At 38.6% G+C, this 26,583-nt stretch overlaps 1 protein-coding gene across 1 annotated transcript in view; it reads right to left on the reverse strand.

The window, feature by feature from the left end:
- The window catches only part of usp53a (ubiquitin specific peptidase 53a), a 35,597-nt gene that overhangs the window by 3,009 nt on the left and 6,005 nt on the right, over window positions 1–26,583 (reverse strand). The window contains exons 2-14 of the mRNA XM_015008300.2: window positions 22,487–23,147; window positions 19,798–19,890; window positions 19,145–19,279; window positions 17,544–17,654; window positions 15,896–15,978; window positions 15,631–15,715; window positions 15,243–15,389; window positions 13,999–14,148; window positions 11,424–11,595; window positions 9,660–9,806; window positions 8,050–8,196; window positions 4,679–5,600; window positions 4,089–4,156 (exon numbers count right to left, since the gene is read on the reverse strand). Coding sequence (XP_014863786.2) covers window positions 4,089–4,156; window positions 4,679–5,600; window positions 8,050–8,196; window positions 9,660–9,806; window positions 11,424–11,595; window positions 13,999–14,148; window positions 15,243–15,389; window positions 15,631–15,715; window positions 15,896–15,978; window positions 17,544–17,654; window positions 19,145–19,279; window positions 19,798–19,890; window positions 22,487–22,630 — 2,404 coding nt within the window. The 5' untranslated portion in view covers window positions 22,631–23,147. The remainder of the gene's footprint in view (window positions 1–4,088; window positions 4,157–4,678; window positions 5,601–8,049; window positions 8,197–9,659; window positions 9,807–11,423; window positions 11,596–13,998; window positions 14,149–15,242; window positions 15,390–15,630; window positions 15,716–15,895; window positions 15,979–17,543; window positions 17,655–19,144; window positions 19,280–19,797; window positions 19,891–22,486; window positions 23,148–26,583) is intronic.

Below are 26,583 nucleotides of genomic sequence, written 5' to 3' on the forward strand. Positions count from 1 at the left end.
ACCATTTTGTTGCAGTACAACCAAAAGCTTTAAAATTGTATTAGTATTCAGCCCCAATGAGAAAACACAATGTAGCAACCACCCATAACTACAATTACAGCTGTAAGTCTTTTTGGGGTATGTATCTTCGTTCATGTAGAAACCGACACTTTTGCCCAATTTTTAATTTTTTTCTTCCAAATAGCTTAAAGCCACAAAGGTTGGACTTTGACTGGGCCACTCTACCTCATAAATATGCTTGGATCATTATTGCTCTGGCTGGATATTTGGAGTCGTTTTCCTAAATAAGCATGCAACTCCATTCACATGCCCCATTAATCCTCAGCAGCCTCCCCGTCCCTGCTGTTGGAGATAGAAAGCATCCCCCCCGACTATTTGTTATTTTGATCTATCACATTAAACAGTATGGTTGCTGCAGGCTAACGTGGAGAGGCTGAAAGGGTGAACTTCCTTCAACTTTCCGGGAAAAAAAAACAAAACAAAAACAAATTTAGAAACAAGTCTATGGATTGGTGGGGAGGGGGTGCTGGTGGTGCTGGAGTCGAGCCAGGTTAGCCTGGTGGGTGTGATTTAAGGGACTGGAGACAGACAACAGCTGACTAACAGGACAAGCAGGAGTGAAGACCATCTGTGATGCGTCAGCATAACCCTCTCTTTCCCTCCTCTCCCTCCTCCTCCACTCTCGCTCTCTCTCCAAAGCATTAGTGGCTAAATCCTTTGTGCTGGCATGCAATTACGCCGAGGTCAGACTCCCAGACTTTAGATCCCCTCCACAACACTATTGCATTTTTAAGCCACAAGTCCATGTGGGCATTTTACAATTTGATGCCCCTGATCTGGAGAGTTGGCGAGCCACTGTTACAATACGATTCTCAAAAATAACAAAGAGGGATGAGAGTGTAAGTGCGTTCCCTTTGGGAAATCCCTGTGTCTTCATGATCACATCCACCTTTTTCTAGTGAAATGCTTTCAGGAGAAAACAACTCTGGAAAAACCGCATAGGCTGTTAAAACCAAAGTTTATGTACAACAAACATCTTTAACTGTAACATTAGCCAGTTTTATTTGTTTGAAGGAAATTTTTTTTTGACATGAAAAAAGAAAAAAAAGAAAAAACTTTTTCCACTTTGGTATTGCAGCTAGAGCAGCAGATGCCAGCGAAACAGATGTACTCTGAATGTCCTGCTGGGAAACCCTCTATGCGCTCCGATTGCATGGATTAAAGCTGTGCTTCTGGAGCAATTAGGATCTAAAACTGCAGTAAGTGGTGTGCCATAAATTCCTCCCTTCCCAGCATTCCTATTATAGCTGGAAAGGATCATCCCAAGTTGCTAAATAAGATTTAGCAACTTGGGATGTTACAAAAGTTACAAAAACTGAAAGTCTACAAAGCATCTATGCCAGCCTATAGTTATATCCATCATAAGAATTGATATGTGTGGTAAAAATGTAAACTGACAGCTGCCCTCCCATCTGAATGTGCTACCAGAGGGGATTTCAGACTTTAATGGACTTCTAGAATGTCCTGGTGTGACTCTGAAAAATGCTGCCCCTGTTGCTGAACTCCAGCCAAATTGACTCTGGACGCATTTACTGCAGCTTGTCATTTCAATTTGCAGGCAGTAGGGTGTAAATATCCCAGCTGGATCTTAAAATAGCTTAGGGGAACCTCATCAATTGGATTTTAGGTCAGGTTTTAGCCTGAGCGGTTAATATTTTAGGACTTTGTGAAAAATCTAAATGAATCTTCTTAAATGCAGTAAGGCTTTCTTTGAAAAAAAAAAAACAAAAAAAAACGAATGATGATACTGCAGTAATTCTCTAGAGACTGTAGGGGGCCTGGGTGAGTATATTTGAGTTAGATGAGCTTCAGAAGCATCTTATCTTTAGTTTTACCAAATATAGGCTTGAACAGCGCTGGACACCACTAACTAAAAAGTAAGCACGAATCATAAACATTGGTTTATGAAGTACTACACCAACACATTATTTAGAGGAAGCTGATGCTAAAGCACAACTTCAATTCAGATCCCTTGAAATATTATTCTCTGTCCGAGTTTTATTTCATTCCTGCATGTTTCTGTGAAATAAAGTCATTCGAAAAGAAACTAGAGAGACCCCGAGGAGAGGAAATGGAATGGAAAGTAAACAGTTCTCACCCACTTCAAAATATGAGCAAGCGTATAAACATCTAACTACTTGACTGTCGATTTCCAAAACTTCAACAGGATGTCCAACTTTATTCAACTGAGAGTTAAACAGCCAAGTAAATTAGTGATTTAGAATTTATTTTGAAAAATGACTTTAGGGGAACTAAGTATGCCAAATATTTTTTTAAAAATTAGCTCCGCTCATTTTTGCATTTTAGGTCGTTTTTGTATAAATTTATGAGATATCACGGAGCACTCTTCTTTCTACTGCTGCTTTAATTAAATGTGGTTTTTAGACATTCATGTCCGCACAGCTCTCTGAAGGGTACCATCACAGCATCTCAATTTGAAGTCTGAACTTTCAATGTTTACAACCTTTTGATGCTTCTCTTTTTCAGCCAGTCTGTTGCAGATTTTCTGCTGCGTTTGGGATCATTACCCAATTGACAACCAAACTTTGTCTTATAACTCCCCACAAACAATTCACTTTTATCTATTAATCAAGTGCCTTAATTAACTTCAATTGACTGGCATTGACTTTGCTCCCCACAAATACCTCTGAATCTTTTTTTCTAGGACTGTACAACTTATTATAGTAGTTGTAACATCATATTTAACTAATATAAGTTACATACATATAAAATAAAACAAGTGTGTATTCAACAGCAACATGGAGTAACTGCTGTATTATTGAAACTGTACTTTGTTGAAGTCATGTTCCAACTCTTGGCAGGTAAACTCCTGATATTTTCCACTTGGTAGGGCACAGCTGGGAAGCCTTTTACAAGTCCACTGATTGCCAGGGTTAAGTCATAGCAGTCCTGTTGTGAAATTTAATGAGTGACTTTTTTTTTAAGGATTTAGCTAATCTGATATGCATTTCTTTCTTTTGTGCATATGCTGCGTACAGCTGTATGCAGAAAATGCGTCCCAGAGATAAACCAGTCTAATCCCTCTGTACCCAAACTGAAAGATAAAATAAAAACATCCACACCGCATGGTTCATACTAAGCTCACAGTTTATTAGGTTTCTTTATTTACCAGCTATGATTGTCTCCAAACTCATTTTCACAGCAGCTTTACCTAATAGATCTACAGAATGATGGTGCTACCTGCCAGAGGAAGACATTTTTCACGGCAAGCGGCAAATTAAAATAAAACTACGAGTACACATTAAGCTGCGTGATGCACATGGTAAAGCTGACTCTGGTTGCAAAAGGGGTTAAATCTGGCCCACGAGGAGCCAAATCTCAGGCTGTGACCTTAACATCACTGATGGAACAATAAATCAAGAAAACTGCTCTCTGCTATCTTAACGCTGCAGATTCTTACAACATAGACAGGAGCTTTTCTTCACTGTCAAGGCAAAGCCAGGCTGAAAGGGAGATACGTCAGCCTTCAACATTATCATTCCTTCATTTACACATTTATTTATATAACAGTCAGTGTGATGTTTGTCTTCTGTAAAAGATTGTACAGGGCTTGACCTTTTTTGCACTTTGTTCTCAAGAAAAGCCAGCAATCACCGTTCACTGTAGGTGAAGGGATCATCTTTTTTGCCACTCCAGCAGAAAAAACACTTCCTTTTAAAACTGTCTCCAACATCTTGTTATGGTCTACCTGATTCAACCAATTACTTGTTCATATTTTGTTTGTTTATTTACTTTTTTATTTTATTTTATTTTTTTGCTTTTCTTTGAAAGATTGATCGATTCTTAGAATTTACAAAGATTGGAATAGTATGGTTTCATTTTAATATTCAAAGTTCAGAATGAAGCATCTCAGGACGATCTGAAAAAACAAACTTAGATAATATTCACTCTGTCAAAGTACTAATACACAGAAATTAACAAAACAATAAGATGTTTAATCTTACTTAAGGGAAAAAATACACCAGTTGTAGTTTTGAGCCGTTATTAACAAAAGGAAAGTTACTTACCGGTAATAAAATCAGAGTACAACACATCAGGCCTCAAATCATCATCTCCTCTCGGAGGAAAGTGATCCCTAAAATACATAGGACATACATTATTCATGTATGTCTGGAAGCTGCAAAATGTTCTAAAACATTGGATTTTTACCAACTACTGAAATGAAATGGGATAGGAGAGGACAAAGGAGAGGACAAAAAGCAAATTAACTCCAAAATAACCATAGATGCATTTTCACAGAATGATCTGCTGAAAAAGCAACATCTGTGAAGCTGGCAGTGTGAACAGCTCTGACATGTTTACATTAAAGCTCTATAGTCCAAAGTTATATACTTAAAGGTGTGTTGGAGCAGAAATGGAGCAGGACCTAACAGTTAACCTGGATCATGATCTTCAAACAGGACCTGTGTTATAATCAATCGGACGAAAGCCCACCATAACAAGGTGTGTGAATGTGCCCTTTGTGCGTTTTATCTTGAATAGATCTCACTATTCTTAGAGATGTTCTTTGTGTTGTGCCAGGCATCAAGTATTTCATACATGAAGTCAGTTTTGGGTTTACAAAAACAGAAAAACTAAACTTGACGGTTGACCTTACCTCATTAGATGTAGCTCTGGTATGGGCCGGAGGTCCTTGGAGGAAAGACCGTCAACAACGGGGGAGTCCAAGTTTGCTGAGCCGTTGCTCAGCCTGTCACTGCTCTCATATCCAGATTCAGTTCTCTGGATCTTCCAGTTGTCGTTGCGTAATTTGAGGTTACCCGAGCCCTTGGACCTGTCCGTGTCATTGTGTCCACCCCGGCTGTCTGAGTCCAGCGAGCTCCGGCTGCCCCCGGTTTCGTTCCTCTGTTCGTCTTCGTAGATGGTCATCAGGCTCTTCGGTTTGCGTTCTTCCAATGCCCCCCACGTGAGGTCTCTGTCCCGCTCATGGTCACGCGACGGCGAGTGACTGTTTGTTCTTCTCCGTGGGCTGGGGAGCCGATGCTCTTCTCTCCCTGCGTTCCCATCGGCAACGCTGCTCAAAACGCTGTCCACATTTAGTGCCTCCCGCATGGGCCTCCACGTTTTGCTGGAGGGGTTGTTGCTCCTCCCGTTTCGGTCCCGGGAATCTTGGCTGCTGTCCGTATCGTATCCGTTGGTGAGGTGCTCCGGTCTACGGCTCTGATGCCCACTCCTCAAAGTGGCAGTGCTGGGCGGCACTTGAAGCCTGGTGTGGGAGCGCGGCGGGTCGTGAGAGGAGCGCGGCGGGTCGTGAGAGGAGCGCGGCGGGTCGTGAGAGGAGCGCGGCGACCGTGGCGGGTCATGAGAGAGACGAGGTGAGCGTGGTGGGTCAGAAGGATGCGAAGGGTCGTGAGAGGAGTGAGGTGGGTCGTGAGAGGAGCGGCCGCCAAGGTGCGGCACTCGCTCTGTCCTGATGGGTCCCTTCCCTTGGCTTTTGTACAGCCGAGTCTCCAGGTACTGCTTGAAGCCGTTCTCTGGAGGGGAGGCGGAGCGGGAATAGGTCCCGTCATGAGCCGGATCTGAGGTAAATAAGATTTCAAGAGAGAGCACTTTAATTATTACATGGCATGATAATATAAAATGAACTTCACCAAAACTCTGAAACAGATACGTCAGATAAATTAAGACAAAAAAACATGCCATTGAAAATAAAGTCTTCCTTTGCCACAGTTAATGTGTAGAAGAAAGTAGGGTGCAGAGCCTTGCAAAGGTATTGGTAAACTTTGAAATTTGTGAAATTAACCTCTGTGAAACATGGTGGCAGCGGCATTATGCTGTAGGGATGCTTCTCTTCATCATTTAGCATAGACATTAAAGCTGGATTCAGTGTATAAAAAGATGAAGCTCTTCTTATAACATTTATAAACTTGAGAAACGCAACCAGGTCTCTAGATGCAGAGAAACTAATTTTCCAAAGGAAACATATCTGACACACTTTTTTCCCCCCGCAAAAATAAAACTTCAGCCACAAAAGATTCCAATAAAATTCATGAAAGTTTGTGCATGTTTACACTGCAAAATGTTAAAATCAAGGAACTGTAAACAACCTCGCCCCAGTTGAAAGAGGACCTACACACAGAGTTTTAAACACCAAGATGAAAAAGCTGCAACAAGGACCGCAGGAGGCAGAGCACAAAGATAAAGGCAGAGGAGGAGAAAACAATTGGTGTTGGTTATGTTTGCAGATGACAAGAAGGTGTAAATTTGAGTCAACATGAAGTCAATTTTCTTCTGCAGAGTGTGCACAGAGGGGGGCAGTCAGGTCATTTAGAAATGTCAATGCAGTGATATTTTTCTGCATAAATGTTTGCCTGTTTTAGTGTGTCGTGGTGCCTAAAATACAAAACAACTACTTTTAAGTTTTAACGGTAGCTCTACGTATTTTCTGACTATGCAAGTTCAAATGAAAAGTCCCACATATCTTTAAGCATTTTTCTTTCTAATGCTGACAGCAGTGTCGTATTGGCATAACTGTATAAGTGGCTGAGAAAAATCAATCTACTCCAACTTTGTGTTTTAGTGCTCAAAAATTGAATTTAGTACTTAATATAACTGGCAGTCCTTGGAAATAAGCCTGCAGGAGACTGAATCACTTCGTTTTGCTGACAGTGTGCCAGAGCTAAATCACTTCAAACTTGGCCCTCTACATACATACAAAGTGTTGAAGAGTTTCTGCCGCCGGCTCAAAGTTATTAGCAGTATGCAGAGATAAGGATGGTTTTAAACACGTGGACTCAAAATCTGATTTTGTCCAGATCAGTGAACACACGACAGCTACGAATGAACAAGTCACTCTGGAAGCATAACGCTTTGATTTGGAAGTTGTTGAAACAGAAAAGAAAACTCAGTTATTTATTTGGTTATTTATGAGAAAAGTGGAGTCAGTAATAATAAATGAAATTCTGACTGCCTCTGAAACAGGCAGAGACACTTCTGCAGGTAACAGGAAGGCTGTCATGTTGATTGGGATATCAAGGTAATCTTTTTGGAGTCCAAACCTTATCTTTACCCCCACAACATTAAGCTTTATGTATTTTAAATGGATCTTGCTGAAAAACAATAAATATGATATGGAGAACTTTTGCCTTTGCAGGTGTTAAAACAAAAGAAAAGAAAATGGTACGACTGACAGTTTTTAACTGCACAAACGGCTCGGTAGCAAAACCTGGAACATTTTAACAGTCTTAGTAAGTTTCCAATAATCCAGGAACTGTTTGTCTGAAAATCCAAAGTTTATTTTAAAATAAACATTTTGTAAGCAAGAAAGTTGGGGAAAAAAATAAAATGAAGTTTTGTTCCTTATTTAGACTCAAAAAGATAAAGGAATCATCTAAAATCTATATCAGCAGGCCTAAACCTTGGCCAAACGGTGATCAGAAACAGGCTTTTTTTAATCTGTGCATCTTTACTTGTAGAAACTACAGTGTAATCTTTAGCTGTTTAGTTAGTGTCACATGAGTGACACTAACTCATCACTATCTGACGCCACAGGAAATGTTACATAGCATTAGGTGTATGCTGCAAACTGTGCTCCATAATCCCCCCCTTCCACACACATAAAAACACTTAATTAAGAGAGACGAATCAAATCAGTCAGGCACTGATTAAAAACACACAAACCCGAGTTGTGAATTGAATTAGAAAACTTGGGGCTAAAATATAAGTTAATAATAGATCAAATCTAAGGGTATATTTCCCTTTGTGGATTTCAGCCGTTTTCTGTTTTTAGTAAAAGTTGTCAGTATTGATGTAAACACGAGAAGGTAAAAAAGGGAGTTTGAGAGCAAGGAGGATCAACGCTGGCTCAAACAGACGTCAGCAGCTTTAATCCCCTTTCTGACACATTGCTCCAAAACGGAAAGTTACGTAAGGGCTCGACGAGGGAAAGGGGACAGCTTTCTGTTCCACTACGCCTCATGTTTCTCATGTCGAGTCTCCTATAGATACCACATACGGGTGAAAACCCACCTCTGTGGCGATGCTCCTGCCTCTGCTGACCACCTCTGTCAGCATCTCTCCTGACTGGATGCATTCCTCTCAGATCTGCCGCTCTATGGGCAGCTTCTCTGGACAAATCCCTGAGGCGTCCTTTAGGATCACTGGTCTCACGTTTCACTAAAAACAATAATAAAAAAAAAAAAAAAATGTTTAAATCAGCAACAAAAGAAACAGCACAAAAATTCAGTATCCAAAATATTTTGCTTTCTTGAGCATGATTTATTGTTTGAAAATTAAGATGAGGAAGTAATGTGATACTGAAGTCCTTCAGTATCACATTACCTGGTAGGATCTGCGATCACTACTTCCTACTGCTCGTCACCTTTATGTTTTCAACTCTCCAGCAGCCTAAAGGCTTAAAGAGGCCCAGACACCACGATGCACAGTACACAACTGCTGGTGTTTTATTTTGTTTTGTTCCCAGTCTGTACATTAACGTCATTGCTTATTTATATTTATATTAATTTATTAAATGTTTTTATTTCCATATTATTTAATTAATATTGTATATTTATTACTTAACTAACAGCTTTGCACAGTCTATTTGTTTTGTTCTTGATATGATTTTAGGTTTCATCACAAATACTGCATTTTGCATTTATTTTTTATTTCTATTGTAATCATTTATGGTTACCATTTTATTTCCTCAATTTCTCCCACTACATGTTTGTTTTTTTTTCCCCTCAAATCCTCATCCTCAGAAATAGTGTGATGCATATTCAATCATTTTAAAATAGTAAAAATTCATAATTTCTGTTGTAATGTCTGTCTTGTTTTAACATCTTTACACATTTATACAACAATAATAATAATAATAATAATAATAATAATAATAATAATGAAAAATTAGTAAAACTATTAGTACAATAATCTATAAGCAAGATCAATAACAAAACATTTAATTTTACAGAAATAAATTATATGATTTTAAAAGATACTAAATCCTCCCTTCCAGTGTCTGAAATGCCAAATTTCTACGTGTTGCCAGAAACCAAAGACAAAAAGCGGTAAGAGAAATGTTCAAAGGCTAAAAAGGGACAGAAATCAAGCAATATAATTCGTACTTCCAGTTTTTCCTTTGTTAGTCAGTAAATTACAACAATTAGCTTTCTCTTGACCTCAACCATTTGAATTTGCTCGTTCTTGCTCTTCTGCCAGCATTTTCTTTTCTTCTTTTACACTTTGTGATAATAATATTACGCTACATGTGTGTAGAAATGACGGGTCTTCGTGACCTTTCTCCTCTACGCGAGTCCCCAATCCCTTCTGCGTTCCAAACATGGTCAGATTTAGTTTTACAGCAAAGACGTTTAATTATCACTACCCCTGGTTGCCATGCCAGATCTCTGCTTGCTGCCAGAATCTGAGGACAAAAATATTTATCAGCGAGGCCGGCTTTTAATGAGATGAAAAAGGACGGAAACTAAACAGTGTGACTCATCTAGTTCACACTTCTAGTTTTTCCCTTAAAAGATCTCAAAATGTTAGTGAATTTATTTTTCTTGTCCTCTGCTATTTAATACTTTGCTCTCGTTATTCAACCTGTACTTTGAGTATTGCAAATTACTTGATTCCTTTACCTTGTCCCCGTCCACCGCTGGTCTGCCTGCTGCCCCTGCTGAGAGTTGAAGTGGTTTTCTTTTTGTGAGGCTCGTGGTCCAGCACAGCTTTCAGATTCTCTTTGGTCAATTCAATCTTCTTGGGTGCTGGAATTGGAGACTCAACACCTGCAGGAAAGAAAACACATTGTCAAGCTCAACTTTCTCACAGCGCTACCTTGTTCAGGAGTAAAAATAGAGACGTCAACCTTGAGCATTGAATGAGAACTGAAATGACAGTATCTTCAGTCATCATCATGTAGTTTTTCCGGCTGTTCTGACAGCTCTGATGGACACTGAGCAGCTGCCACAGATTGGAGCTGGGGCACAGCCAACACAGAGAGTTGGAGGAGGATCTTTAAAGGGGATGAAAAAAAAAAAAAAAAACTCCCTAACCGCACAAATCCAGGGATAAATAATCCCAGCAGATGATATGTTTCCATCACCACCGCCTGGCTACAAATGTAACCAATATGATTTTAAAAAGTGAAACACTTTCAGGTCCGATTTCAAGACTCAACTTCCCAGAGATCCAAGGGGGATTGTAAAGATTTAACACCAAAGTTCACTATGTCTTTACCACGTATGTACAGGAGTTGGTTTTACTCATGGAACCAGAACAACCAGACGGTAGCAGGAAGGATGGATGGATAAACAGACGGCTGGACAGATGGATAATGACCAGAGGGACAAACGGATTTTAGAAGGAAGGATTGATAGAGGACAGATGACCAATGGATGGAAAAATGGACTGACCAACAATAGGCAAAAAATTAAAAGAATGGACAAATTAACAGATTAGTGGCCAGCTGAAGGAAGTGGTGAACAAAAGGACAGGTAGATGGTGAATGGATTGACAATGGGCCAAAACTGGGATGAATAGACAGAATGACCACAGGACATTAGACAAATAGATGGGTGAATAGAAGGACAGTGAAAACCAATAGACAGAGAATGGACATACAGACAGACAGAAAAAAGATGGATTAATAAATAATGGAAAAATGAATGGGTAAACCATGGACAAAAATGGAACGGCTGGACAATTAAGAATGGAACAGATGGTTGGATTGACTGAGTGACTACTGACAAGTGGATATACAATCAGAAACTAGATGGCTGGACTAAGAATGAATGGGTGGACAATAGAAAATTAATAGCAGTAGAAAGATAATGGACAGATGGATGAAAAGACTGATGGACAATAAACAAAGGAATAGACAGAGCTACAGATAATTATGGATAGATTGATGGAGAATGTACAAATGGACATATGGATGGACAGTAGGCAAAAAAATGGTACTTGATGGAAAGACAGATTGAAGAATAGATTGAGAATGGAAAGCTGAATGGTCAGAGAGAGAAGTAATGGACAAAGTAATAGACAATGGAGAAAATGGTTGGATAGATATAACTATTTAGAGAAGAAAAGTCTTGAAATATTTATATTTTTCCCTTCTCCATTTACTTGTTCAACTAATCTAAAAAAATAAAATAAAATCAAACGAAGGTTGAAAAAAAAAACATCCAAATGGATTTACAAGATGTATTCAGTACAGAGAACCTGGTAAAACAATCATAGAACAGAAACCAAATCCAGACAATGGTAATTACTACAAAAAGTACATACTATATCAACATAATGTCCCCCCCCAACCTATGTACAGGCGTTTATATGGAAGAACATATAGCTAAAGTCAGGACAGAGAAAAAAAGACAAAAAAAACACTGGGGAGCAAATTATACCTGCTGCATCGCCGTTGACGTTGGTCTTGTGGGTGTGCGAGTGGTTGCTGTTGAGTCTCGAGGCATCTTCTGTGTGGATGGCACTCCCATCAGGGTTGGAGTAAAAGAGAAGTAGAGGCTGGAAGTGACCTTTAATACATTTAGTGACCACATCTTTCCACCGAGTACCAATCTGCAACAGACAAAAAAAAAAAAAACAAAAAAAAAAAAAAGGATTTAAAGTCTAAATAAATGTGATCCACAGAGACGAAACTAGGCAAAAACACCAAACCGAATGTGGCAAAAGGGTACAAAGATAAGGCTGCTTGATTATAGAATAAAACATTATTTAGGTTACAAGATTATTTAAAGTATTGTTTCACTGAGTTTGCAAAGAAATATGCATTTGCTGCACTTGGAGAACAAGAATTTAGCTTGAAATTGAAACTCTTCCGATATCTTCCTGTTGAATCTTCCCACTTAAAAGGAAAGTTCATCAAATGAACTAAAAATAGACTTGGTGCCATTTTACAATCTTTGAGAATACATTTATGTAAAACTAAATTATTAGTGTAAAAAATACATAAGATAAAAAGAACGTGTAGCAACTAATCAGAGTACAATTATTCTTTATTTGTTCCTTAATTTGGAAATGTAAGTGTTTGTCAAGTGGAAAAAAAAAAGTTACTTTGATCAAACCAATGTCCTCACATTTTGTCAAATTTTAAGTTTCGGATGAAAACCTTAAGGGACTTGGAGGGTGGGGGTGGGGGGTAAATAAATCATTTAAAAAATTCCAGCAGTTTTTTGTAAAGTAGTTTAGTAATTAGCTGTCAAAGTGAAACTTAAAATCACCACAATTTCTACAGCTGAATTACTTCTGAATAACCAGCTTCCCTTTGCAAACATTCCACCAGTTATACTGGCCAATATAAGGAAACGATAAAAACTCCCCGGCTAATTGAAGCTCCAAAATGCTTTCTGTGTTCCTAATTTTCAGAAAAGGCTATTTTATGAAGCTGGAAAAAAAAAAAACATGGCGAGGCGACGGTGCCGCAGTCGTTCTGTGACAACTGTTTTAGGACTCCTAGGAATGCTGGCGAGCTGCGATCCAGGTACTTGGCAGGAGCTGAAGCGCAGTAGCTCCTCCATCTCGCTCAGGTTTGCAGCACAAGCAGCACAAGCTACTGATGGATTGACGCAGAGCCAGGCGACCGCTGCGCCACCGTCCCCGAGAAAATAGTGAGCAGGATGTGAGACAATGGGCTTGCTCACATATTCGTATCATAGAAATGGATTAAATGAGAAAAAATAAATCTGGAGGAAAAAAAAAAAAAGAATTTTCTTACGATATATATATATATATATATATATATATATAAATAATTCAGTATTCTGTGCGACTTTTTCTCTAACACAATTGAAGACATCCATTAAAAGCCTCTACGCAGACTTTAATACTCCAAATGCAGTCATAAAACAGTTGAGGAGCCTCTCTGTGCTGCTTTTAAACCAGGCCAATGCTCACCAACTCATTAGGCACTAATGATTTAAACTGTGCCTAATGGTGCTATCTTAACCTTGCAACAATCACAAAAAATATCATATCTTTCTATAATTCTCCCTTTTTAATGCGAAGGATCCTTGTCCCTACTAAGAACCAGCAATACATTCATGTACAAACAGTGGAAATTCAAGCAAGCCGCAGTATGTAATTTAATAGTGCTTAAATTGCATATTGTGGCTTGCTGGAATTTCTTGGTTATGGTTTATTTAGAGCTTAAAAATAAATCTTCTGATAATTTGTCAGGTTGCCCTGTAGGGGTCACACAAGGCTTCTTTCTTGGAATGATCTTGCTGAATCTTTATATTGATTTACCAGATATCTGTTCATGTTAGATGTAAGCAGGCGACAGTTATTTTATACATGCAGAAAATGTCCATGAAGCATATTCAAGTCTACCATCAGCTTTGAGTCAAGTTCAGAAATGTTCAGAAATCTGCAAGTTTCCTTGCATCTCAGTGTCTTTTTAAGGGCTGGACATCTTGATATTATGAGTAACTTTGAGTATCTGTGTGATGTTCTGGACTCTGTTTTACCTTTTAAAAAAAATCACATTAAGTCACCAAAACTGCTCAGTTTAATTTTCAAAACCTTAAATGCATAAGACCATAATTGAAGCTGGGTAACTGTAATCAATTGCACCATTTTGAAAAACTCAATTTAATGAGATTTGAGGATTGTATTTATTTTAAATATGCTTGTTTTGTACATAAAGTTTTGCATAAACTTGTGCCACTCTTTTAAATATGTTTTTTTTAAACGAATGACTGGAGGGGACTTAGGCACCAGACTCACCTGTAGCGATGACTTAAGAAGCCACATACAGGAACATATGGACAAGAACTTATTGATAAAATGTTGTAAATATTGGAAAAGTTTACCATCATACAACAGGCATCCCCTCTTCCTTATTCTGTCTCTCTGTTGTCTTCACTGGATGGGCTGTACTGAAATATATCTACATATCTAGGGTCCTACAACCCTAGATATATAATCTTCCACGTCTAACAAACCAGAAAGTGTCCTCCTCACCTCTTTCACTGTTGCATCATCAAAGAAAACCCATTTGGAGGATTTGGTGTGGAAGGCGAAGGCACAGTAGTGGTGGCTGGAGTAGCAGATCATCCCCACAAGCAGCAGCTCTCCCTTTCTGGCATGCTCGTCCGTCACCCTGTAGAAGAGCTGCGGTCGCAAACACACACGCAAATGAAATATTTATACGCAGGTGATAGATGCAAAAGTAAGCAGGAAATAAAGTTAAAACTGCTGTTCCTTCCTAGCTTTGAATAGGACAAAAGCGGACCTTCACATGTGATCCAATCTTCCCCAGATTTCTGGCTAAAACCAGGGTTATTGTCTGCATTTGTTGCACAAACATTACAAGGACAGTGTTGGTGAACAGTTTCTCTCAAACATGTTTCCTGAACAGTACGCTTTCTGTTTCCTGTCTCAAGCTTTAAAAAAAAAAAAAAAAAAAAAGAGCAGAGCAGAGCTTACAAAGCAAATCAAGAAGGAGTGGGACTCGCTTTAACACCCAATAAAGTCACATGGACTGTTCCAAATGAATAAAAACTTTTGTGGTGGATTAATGCGAGGGCAGCTTTAACAAATTCTTCTGATGGTTTGGCTTTGAAACATCTAAAGAGGGAGCTGTTAAGAAACCAGTCTGAATACTGATATGCAATGTGTGGACTGTGTCCTGATCTGAACTCCACTGATTGATTTTTGCTTGTAAAGTTCAACCACACAGAGAGTTGATGCTAATAGAGCCACTGAGGACTAGTTTGTAAATTACGTCATGTTGTAGCTTGTAGTTCAATATTAATGTCCAACAGGAGACATCAGGAAACACATGACCACATTTGGGCCTATTCCTGATTGAATGTTTGTCTATAAACAAGCTTCAGATTGTTTTCCTTCTTTCAGTAAAAACACGTCGAACCTTCATGTTCACTTCACAGGCATTCTCCCACACAAAGATGAGAGGAGGGCCTTTCTGACAAGCTGTTTGATCGCCGGGGCATTGGGCGTCAACTGCTTATGCAGCTGCACAGAATTCCACAGAAGTAATTCCCCACTTTATTCCCAACAAATGTCCGACTGCGCTACAATAAACCGACCCTAGAGCTGTCAGAAGACGTAGCAGTTGCGTAAATGGAAACCAGTACACTCTCAGTACTTTTAATCAAGCCTGATGTTTTGGTGGACCCCACAGAGCTATTTTAATTTAGCTGGAAACTAAATTACATGTAAACGACAGCTTAAAGGCGACTCACCGCAGAGAGGCTGAGATGAGGCCCCAGCGAGCGGATGACTTCCTCTGTGAGATCCGATTGTTCAGAGTCCCACACAAAGCCGATGGTGACTATTTCTGGGCAGTTCATCAGGACCTGTCTGATCCGGATCTTCTGACCACAGTTGCTCTGAAAGAAAGAAAGAGCAAAACAACAATTTAAGTCTCATTAAAACCACAAGTATAAAATATTTCAGAAACTATGAGCAATATCAAGTAGTTGAATATGTAGGTGCACCTCAATTTAGAATACAATAAAAGTAATATATATCACAGTTATATATATCCCATTTTTACTGATTACAAAAAGCCTCCAACAAAATGACCAAACTGTTGAAACAAATTAATAAAAAAATAAATAAAATACTTACTGGACAATTTCTAAGGTCCCCAATTGTACTTGCTGCTTGTAACAGTTCCCCAAAAGACTCATCACGACGCTGATGCGTCTGTTGACTGAGAAAGCAGAAAACGTCAGCACTAGATTTTTTTTCTACCAAATCATATTAGAAAAAAAAAGACATAATATGACCGATGGTGAATAGGATGTAGCAGCAGTGCATCCTATTCACTGTAGGTCTCTTATTACCTCCTTTTAATAGGAAAAAAGGGGGCTTTAAATATTCTGTCCCTTACCAGAGCGCTGTGATGGAAATATAATGTACCAGCTCTGTAAACGGCAGCGGGTCCGACGACGCCCCACAGCTACGGCACACGGACTGAAGAGGAGAAGGTCAGTGAGCAAGAAGGCAATGAAAGAAAGCTTATACAACTTCTGCCAAGGACCATTTTATTATAGGCAGGAAATAAAAACAAAAAACCAAACCATTAAAGATATATACAGACGACCAAATGTGGGATTAAGTTTCAGTATTATTTGCTGCTTTGGAGTCAAAAAGTTAAGGGAGTCAGATCAAACATGTGCTACCAGCTAGATGTAGAGAGAGCGCTTGTTTAGGACAGGAACAGAGTCAGTGATGGGCATCAGTGCCACAGAGCAGGCTGGTGTGCATGTTGTGCGTAGCTGGGATTTATGCGTGCAGCATCTGTGACACATCCGGTATTGCTGCTGCCGCAGCGTCGTGCAGCCTGACAATAAAACACCCTGTGTAATCCACAAGGGGCGACCCAGTGTGAAAACATGATGGATTGGATTCCCATTGTCTCAAGCACTGACTCATGTAGCACCGTGCAACTGTATGTGTGCAGGACTCTAAATCCTAACGCTGTCTAAAAGAAGGTTCAGACCATCCACAGATCAACCCTGAAGGCCAAACGGATACAATCATAAATGGTAGAATTGATTGACAATGACGTAAATAATAAAATATTGAATATTTCTGAGTGCTTACAGTTCACAATACAATGCTGGACTCCATAGTTTTCTCTGGTACCGTCCATGTTTTGATGAGCCGTTAGGCAGCATGTTTTCACTCAGCATTTCTGGGAAAAACCTGATCTGATCCAGAGAGACACCAACCACTTAATCTCAGAAGGAGCAATTCTCCTTTCTCTAAATATGGTCTAACTTATTAGTCCAGTGACAATCCACGGTTCAGACCACAGACGGCAGATTTGTAGTTTAAACACACGTTTCAACACCATATGCATCGTTATCCACCTCAGTGAGACACTGCAGGATTACCTTGGTATAAATGAGTCAACTCTGCCCAACTATTGAAATTTTCACACTACTCCAAACACTAACCCAAAGTGTACAGCACAAAGTTGTCCTCTGTTTATGGTTTTAGAGTCTAAAAATGTATGTAAGCAATGGCCGTTACAGTTATCTTGGACTCCACTGGCTTAACCAAAAGTTTTCGCAGTCCTGCTCACTACCGACATCATACTTGTGCTGATCATGACAGACCGGTGCCTCTCCCTTTTATTTCTGTGTCCGTTTTCTTTCCTCTCAACCCAAAGTAGGTTGAGGCCTGGTTCTGCTGGAAGCTTCACCTCTTTAAAAGATTCTGTTTCCTCTCCACCCTCTTGCTTAGAATCAGGGATTGCTATGAAGTCAACAACCTAATGAAACTAACAGGGCTTCCTTACATGGACAACATTTTACTATTTGACATTTTAAAATAAAATATTACACTGTAAAGTTCTGTATATAATCCAATCTGATCTGTACGATTGCATTGTATGGATTAGAAAATATATCACTGTGTATAAATTTTATCTTTTTGTTTTGTGCTGTGCATTAAGACAGCATTTGTTGTAAATTGATACTAGGTAAGAAAATGTAGTTAAACTCAAAACGTTGATAAAGAAACCTACTGACCTGCTCATAAAGTGACATAGCAAACTTCTGATGTGTGATACAAGAGTTGGAGGTGCAGGCATCTGTCTCCTCAGGCACAATATGCAGGTGGATCCTCTCCAGTATGTTTTCCTAAGAAAGACAAGGAAATGCCTCAGATATAAATAAAACAACCAACTCAAATGGAGCAGCTGCACTTCAGATTCTTTGTATTTTTACAAACCGCTATAGAGTGCAAGAAATATTAAAGGCTTTGCCAGATATTACGCTACGCAGTATAGGCTCAAAGTTTTTAAATGCGACACTGGTTCACAATTTGCCTCTTGACACAGTAATAGAAAAACAATCATACAAGAAACAAGTAAAACCCAAAACAACATGTGCACATGTCCTACTATCCTTGGAAACAACTTTAAAATGCCTGAAAGTAACCTGTTCATCTTGAGTACAATGGAATGCAAGTAAAAAAGCAACGAAACAATGCAGCAGTCACACCGCCCAGGGCTAATATGGTGAGAAAATTGCAATTCAATCCAGGAACAAAAGCTATGGAGCTTGTGAGAATACAGAAGGAGACAGGTACAAATGAACCCCGCTCACAAGTAGAACCAGTCAGGTACTGAGATATTCTCAAAGGCCCAGAAAAGGTCTGTAGGAGAAAAGATATATTTTCTTGCAGCCTGCAAATATGCATCAGGAGAGTAACTTTACATCCTGACACATTTTGACCCTTGTGGTGGCTGCCACTTAAAAAGTGGCATCTATGCTTTACTATTTTGTGCTTCACATTGGGGGACAAGACGTCTAGAAAACACTGATACGACATCCTTATGTCTGCTTATAAAAACAAGCCAACTGAAAGAGTACATAACTGGATCACTAAAACCTAAGTACATAAATAAGTAAATAATAAAGTGAATTAATTAATTAGATAGAAGGTAAATATATAGACATTTATATAAGTACATATGCAAATAATAGGTAAAACCATAAAAAATAAACATGACAGAAGTAAACAAGTCAGCAAATAATAAATAAGTAAATAAATATTTATGTTACTAAACCTAAAAATAAGTTGGCACGGAAAAAAATAATCAATAAAGCAAAATGGAATGGATCAATATCCATTAAATTGATTATCATGTAATGAGTACTTTTACATTTTTGGTCAATTATGGTGTCAAATACTGCAATTTTCTATTGTTTCCGATTTCTTAAAATTCCCTCATACTGCCACATTTAATGACTACTTTGCATATTCAGACTAATGTGTGTTTTAGTGCCCCATCCAGGCACTTATAGTCCACAAGAAATTCATGTCCTGTATGAAGCTCTCCCTTTAAATCCATTGTGATGAGGTTCATACAAACCTCTGATGAGTTTCTAGCGATTAACACTGTAAATAAACTAATCTAAAGAAAACCTTTATATCAAAACTAATAAGCAGTGGTCCGAACACAGCCAACATGCTTATATAACCTGTCATGATGATATTTAGTCCTATTGTGGAAGAAGTTGAGAGGGGAGGTGATGGGGGGACAGAAGCTCTTTCAGTGACCTCCCCCAACAGTTTGTTGCAGAATTGCCCTAACTGCGTGGCAGCATAACGTACAAACACTTACAAAGCACTCTGCGGCATCATCCATAAAGCCCAGCTGGAAGCGCTGCTCGTCCTTAAAGGTCTCTGCCAAGGCGTGACGCAGGTTGTCAGAAGGCAAGGCGCGCTCCCGACTCTGCTGGAACTGGGAGAAAAGGCCCTGACGAAGGAGGAGAGGAGAGGAGAGGTTCACACATGGACAGTGCCACATTGTGTTTGCAGGCATTCATGCATCTGGATTCAAATAGCTAATTTTTTGTTAAGTCACTTTAAAGTAAAAAAAAACTTAAATGTGAAAAACACAAAGCAGCAAGTAACACTTCTTTTTCACGCGTTTCCACGCCATCCCTATGTTGAAACATGGTGCTGTCAGGATCATGCTGTTGGAAAGCTATTATTTGGTAAACACAGAGAAACTGGTCAGAATTGACTATGAGAGATGGTTTTATGTAGGAGGGCTAATATTTAAATGAAAAACATGTTTTCGAATTTGTGTTGGCTAACTTCATAAAATCCCAATAAAACATGTTGTTGTTTGTATTGGATGTTAATGAAGGGGTATGAATACTTTTGCAAGGTCATGTACAATACCAATTTCTGTGACTAGCATTATGCATCCATAATGGGGAAAAAAAAAAGGCTTCATGGTTATTTAGGAAGTTGCTAAAAATGCCGTACTTTTAATGCACAAAAAATGCATGAGTCTCCCAGACAGAAATGCCCTGGCAGCTGTCTCAAGCTGCGTCTGAAGATGTCCAGATGCCACAGGACCTACAAAAAGGAAACAGAGAAGCAGGTTAATCTCCAATCTCACAGTCAAGAGGATTTCCTACAATCTAATCTCGCAAACACTAATCAGAAATACAAACAAAATTCTAACGACCAGGAGCAGAAGTTTTGTTTTTGTTGAGTGTGAATAATCTTATTATGTAAGAGAGCCAAACACCCTTGGGTATATTTTGTTATATGCATGACATTCAAAATGATGTCTCCAAGGTTTCAGAATCGTCTCTCATATAGAGAAATACAGCCAAAAGCAGTGATCATCTCCAACCAGCTCATGGGTTGTCTTAGCCTCTGAGTCACGGTCTTCTTTGAGACTGACCTAACTCATGACTGCTGCAATGAATCATCTCACCAGCCAGGGCTGCAGTGGTCAAAAGCAAGCGTAGAGAACATTCATAAACTGCTGGGAAGCTCGGACAGATTTAGATGGTGACTAAGCCCCTGAAATTACTACAATAAAGACGGTCAGAGGGTGGAACATGTTGTACCGCGACACCAATAAAATAAATAAGCCTACAAAAAATTTGGATAAACATTCAGCTATGTGATATTTAGGACAGGATTTCACATTTTTCCATAATTTATTTTAAGAATGTATATTATTTAACTATTTTCCAGGTTATAAAAAAACTTAAGGGCTGAAAGAAAAGTGACCAGCGAGGCCAGTTTTTAGGAAGTCGTCCTTTTGCGAGTTTCACAGCTTGTTTATGCATTCCTAACCAACCAAGTCTTGAGATTCTTGGTTTTTAACCATTTGTCTTTCTGATGGTTTCCAGTTCTGTCAGATTCTTGGTTCCTTATACACACACACACGCACACACCATTGTTCTGGTGAGAGGGTTTTCTGGGTCAGTTTTGGTTAGAATCAGTGAAACTAAGAGTAGTTTATGCCACTGGAGGTCTATTTTTAAGATTTTCCTCTTCCCGTCTTTAGTTCATTCTTAATGGAAAGTTTCTGTTTGATTCTACAATTTGTTGGCTTCTAGTCTCCATTGCTACAATGTTCTTCCTGTTACTAGTTTGTTCCAACTTGCTCTGGTTCACAAGAATGAGATAAGATTTTAGCAATTTTCAAATACACTCAGAATAGTTTTCACAATCCTGATGAAAACTAAGATTGGGTTACAGTTTTCTCTTATTCAGTCCAGATTTTTCTCGAAGTTTTCTAGCAAGACACTGTAAAATGCTTTCCTAATGTCAAAAACTGCACTTAAAATAAATAAATCTCACTGTCTACATTTAAAATGTTTACGATATCACAAGCAGTATGTTATAAAATCTGATTCAGGTTTGATCAGTTTTATGCATTTTACATTTTCAACTGTAAATGATTAAAATTGAGTCTAGAACCTATAAAATCTACTAATCAGAATATGTGTTCAGCTTAAAATCAAAATCTCAACCCACATCAAAACTTCCTTGTGATATCTAGCAGACTTAAAGATACTTTAATTCAACCAGGAAGTCTGTTACTAAAAGCTAAGGTTGTTAGTGTTACTATTTTTCAAATTATTAGTTTCATGAGAGCAGCAGAATATGTCCTCACTTTTTAAAAAAGATTAATAAATGCAGTTATTGTCCTTTTTTTTTTTTTTTGGTGATGATAAGGTAACTAGAGTAGCGGGGGACATGCAGCGTCAGCCAAACAACCTATTCCCCAAAACAGACAGAAATACATTTTAAACACTTTTCATTATCAGTTATATTGTTATATAATAAATACCACAAGATACAATTTGAAGTCTATTTTGCCCAGTTCTTCCAGTCAGAAGAAAATCTACCAGGGGTAGGAATAATTTGGGGCTTAACTGTAAATGATCAGTATCAGAGGTTCCCCATGGTTGGTGTGTTCTGTTTGTGCATGATTTGCATGTCAAAAGTAATTTTTTATTTTATTTTTTTTAAATCACAGTCAATTTATGTCTGACCGACATGCCAAAACTGTATTACAGGCAGTGTGCCTTATTTGGTTGCTCTCATGAATCTGAGTTTTCTGTGACTGTTTTTTTTTTCTCTCCTTTAAAATGACATATAATTTAAAAAAAGTAGTAAGCGCAGAATTTTAGAAAATCTGATATCCAGATTTTTAATTTTTATGCAAGGAAAAAATATATATGTCACATATATAGGTAAAATTGTATCAAATTTTCATATATAGCCATTTTTTATTTATTGATAATGCAGACTTGGAAATTATTAAATTTGAGTCATTAAATTTTATTTTTATTTATTTCTAACTTTTTTGTGTCCTCTCTAGATGTCCAAGGTCCTGCAACCTCTACTTGGCATTCATTTTCCTTCCTATACAACAAAACTGCTAACTTAAACTCACTAGCCTTAGTTTTAGTAATTATTTTAATTTTTGGGGGGGAATTTAAACCTACTATGTGAACAAGAGTATATGGCAATCTAAATTTTGGAAGTTTGAAATTATTATAAAGCTCTTAATCATTCCTAATGACTGAATAAGCCCCAACAGTCAAACTCAAGATAAAGTACAGCTAAAGCCAAGAGCTCAGACTTCTCAGACAAGCCACATTTTTGCCTAATACTCCTTTGTACCAACAAATGTTTCACCTACCTGCACAGCACTGTTGAGGAAGCAGCTGTTCTGGCCCGGCTCATTCAGCAGTCCCTTGGTCGGGGCCAGAGACATCATGCTCCCTGGCTGGTAGGATTTCCCCAGATTGCCCCCCTGCTTTCTGAAGAACTTGGCCCATGCCATTGGTTAGTGGAGTCTGCTTTCAGACCGGTGGGATAGTTAATTAGATGGAGGATAAGGCAGGTAGTAGCTGGGATCAGATCCCGGTTGGGCCCGATAGTCCAAGGTTAGGTTATTCCACAAGCTGCTGCAGTTGCCCGGCTACACATAGGATTCTACTCAATGTCAGCAGCTCACAAGTTCTGTTTCCTCTCTCTGCAGCTTTAACAATCTTAAACAACAAAAAAGGGTAAAATCCAAAGTAAACGTACAAAGGGGGAAAAAAAAGAAGTTACAATCCACGTCTTTGTATAGGCAAGGCTTTAGTGGAGAGTTGTGTTTTTCTTCTGAAAAGATGCACTTTCTGAATGCAGAAAAACAGCTCAATCATCCTTTAATGTAGCAGGACAAGGCTTCAAACTGCCTTCAAAAGGGGACGGTAAAGCTTTCAGCAAGTTCGCCATCATGGTGCACACTTCCAGCTTAAGTTACTCGTCTACTGCAGAAGTTTTATCCAGGTAAAGCTGAAAACATGTCCACTCTGTGTGGGGGGAAACAAAAGAGAGAGTTAGAACCAGAGAGCTGTATGAGGTCAATGTGCAGCTCGTTACCAGTGACAGCAGTGAGTTCAGTGTTATCCTTTTATATTAACAGTTGATTTGCCTATTTGGTTTTAAAAACAAAAAACGTGCAACTGACCCAACCAATCACACAAAAACGTGCAGCCTCATTTCTGTTTTCACACTGATGTCGAGCTGATTTTTGCAGGCATGTAAACAAACAAAGCTTACTCATTAACTTTTACAGACACCCTTTGCACCAGAGGAACTGAACTCGGCACAAATTCGAACTGCATTTTAAATCTACAGACAGGTTTATTTTTATCGCCCAATGTGATTCCTTATTTAGTCTTTACTTAACTTCTGCTAAAAGATAATAACTGGTGTGTAGGATTGACAAGCCGAAATCAGATTTTGACAGGTTGTGATTGCTTTAAAGCACTTTAACACATGAATAGGAAAAATAAAAAAGTATGTCGGTCTTAAGTAAAGGAGTTGAAAATATCTCTCTGTCTTTTTCATGAATGATGGTACGATGGATAGATAGACAAACAGATGGGGACTTTGTCTGCAGCAATGCAGGTACTGTTCCAGTTCATGAATTTCTGATTTTTAATGAACTTACAAAAGTGTATCCAAGAACATGCTGTTGGTTATAGATGCAAAATAGTTGGAGCTGCTGAGTTTGATGCAATCAATTAATGGAAAAAAAATACAGATTTTTTGTATTTGATCTAAAAAAAAAAAAAAAAGGATTTATGGTCAATGGATTGGTTTAACTCTACTTATTGCCCAAAGAGTTTGATGTCAAATGCTCACAAAAGCCAGGCGATTTTTTTTTCTAATCAAATATTAACACCAGAATTTTATCAAATCAAAATCAACCAGTTCTGAACCCATTTGCAATCAGAATGCAAGTTTCTTTTGTTAATTTATTCCTGGCGTCCCTTTGAGCTAAACTAAGACACATTGATCCGACTCATTTTCTATTTTTGTTCTTTTTATTAACAACTGAACACTTGGAGGACAATAAAATGAAATTACCCATCAGTTCTTTGGAACATGTAATTCAGAATTTTAAAAGCAAGGCCTGGAACTCGAGAGAGATCAAAATCTGCATCAACAAAAATCTGCAGCGATTGTGTGTATGCTATGCACCCTGGACTGAGAGACTCGCCAGCAGACTGTGTTGAAAGGTTTGATGGATGAATATGTTTGTGCTGAGCAAGGCAGTGGATGCTGTCTGGGTTATTACATTAGGGAATGCCCCAAGAGACTTGTGGAGTCACAACTTGTGATTTTCCACAGGTTTGTTGGTGATTTTAAAGGCTGTTTTATTCTAAATGGAAACAAAGCTCATCTTGAGGTTCTCTGGAAATCTGATCTATGAAAGATGTGGTTACAACATCAAACATGTACGAAGCAGCAAGAGTGAGAAATCCTCTGAATCAGTTTGGTTTGTTATAAAGTTGTTTCTTCATTTTAATCCCGGTCTACTTCCTTTTCATACCAGAAAAACTATTTTGTACCTTGCTGCTGTGTGCGAGTTTATTTATCTAGATAATTATACATTTATACAAGTTTTGGAAAAATGCTAATTCCTCACAAATAACTTTATATGATTTTCTGAAGATCAGAAAATAATAAACGTTAATGTCACACGACAGATTGTGACCGCTGATCAAACCAAAATAACTGGCTTTATTTACTGGCATAAAATATTCACATTTATCCCTCCACTAAACTATAAGAAAACAACATAAAAGACTAGCCATTACTAAAATAGATAAAATGACTAAAGGGTGAACTGACCAGCACTCACAAGAAATGTTCCTATTTGTTTGTGTCCCTAAGCAGCACAAGAAAACTTTCTTGTTGAAAGAGTCCCTCAAACTACTAGTTTCTGTCTAAACCTGCTAAACAACCCTGCGTTGGTGGAATTTCAGGAATCTTAAATGTATCGTTGGGTTGTCACAACATAGCATATATACATATCGAACAGTTAATTTCACAACCTGAAGTTTAGTATTAATAGGGCAGGATTACCATTCAAACGGGCATTTCAACCAAGCTGGAAGGCTATGGTCTCGCCATCTGAACAAGAAGCCGGCGCTCCGAAGCAACAGCATTCCAAAACAATCCCTAAAGCTGTTTTAAAATAGTTTCAGCAGAAGGAAGAAATGTGTACAAACAACCTGTACTGCACACAGCACTTATGTCACGTGTTCATAACTGCTGGTATCGGCGTGACGCAAGTCTTCAAGCTGAGCCATACACCATGTTGGAAAATGATGGAAAGAAATAGCAACTACACACCCTGTTGCAATCCCTCTTTGTTGAACTGTGATATTGCACAAGCATCAAGTATGCTCTATGGGAGTTAAACTGGACTCATTTACCAGAGAAGGAAGCTACATCAGACATCGTTGAGTCACCATAACTCAACGTCAAGCTGACGGCATGGAGAGTGATGCCAGCACATGTTTTATGTTGTGATACTGCTGACAACAGCCAGAGTGTATATATGGCTGTGCCTTTTATGAGTCTGGAAATTCTATTGCATTACAGTGGTCCATTTGAAAAGCTGCCAGCCTCAGTTACATTATTTATATCAGCCTTTTTTGTCTCAGCAGAACTGACACTTGCTGACCTCAAGGCAGTAACGCTGTCACTCATCTGAAGGATCATACGCTACTTTGTGGAAGATATGGAAACTAAGCAATTGTTGCTTTTTTTCAGCAACAATTGCACTAATCTGAAAGCAGGATGTCCATCCAATTTTGCTAGCCTGAACTGACCGAGGTGCAGTCCAGGTTTGACAACTTGCTACATGTGTTTGGAGGATAGAAGGAAATATCAATGCGCCTGTTAAATTTGATCACAAGCTAAGTATTTCAAAGTAAACCCCCACCCAAAAAAAAAAAAAAAAGAAAAGGCTCCATTGTATTCAGCTACAAAGAAAAATAAAATGTCTGGCTCAATGTTCAGAAACCTTGGTGGAGAAAATGACTGCTAGCTGGTGGTGTTCAGATGCCAGGTTTACATCATTGCCTTGTGGAAGCCAAAATGGCTGTTAACACCCTTCCGTTTCAAGTCCAAGGTGTGAAAATGAAATGCTTTTCCTGGGACTGATTTGTCTTCCAACGAACTCACCCTCATAAGTTCGTACATAATACGCTTTCCCACTAAAACCCTCCGACTTCATTTCCAGATGGAACTATAATGAGCCTTACCTCACATAACACCAATTTGTTTGTTTTCATGCATTTGACTTGCATAGCAACTTATTTAAGCTCAGATCGTCTTGATTGTATTTTTACTGATTCTACATGCCAAAGCAGTTTTTTTCCCCTCCTTTGAATTTCAATTTGTCATGTTCTGAGTAATCGCATGCAAAAATCCAGTTCAGCTGGATGC

This window comes from Poecilia mexicana, unplaced genomic scaffold (assembly GCF_051168715.1).
Source record: "Poecilia mexicana isolate PSO_F unplaced genomic scaffold, ASM5116871v1 scaffold_18, whole genome shotgun sequence".
Taxonomy (NCBI): Eukaryota; Metazoa; Chordata; class Actinopteri; order Cyprinodontiformes; family Poeciliidae; genus Poecilia; species Poecilia mexicana.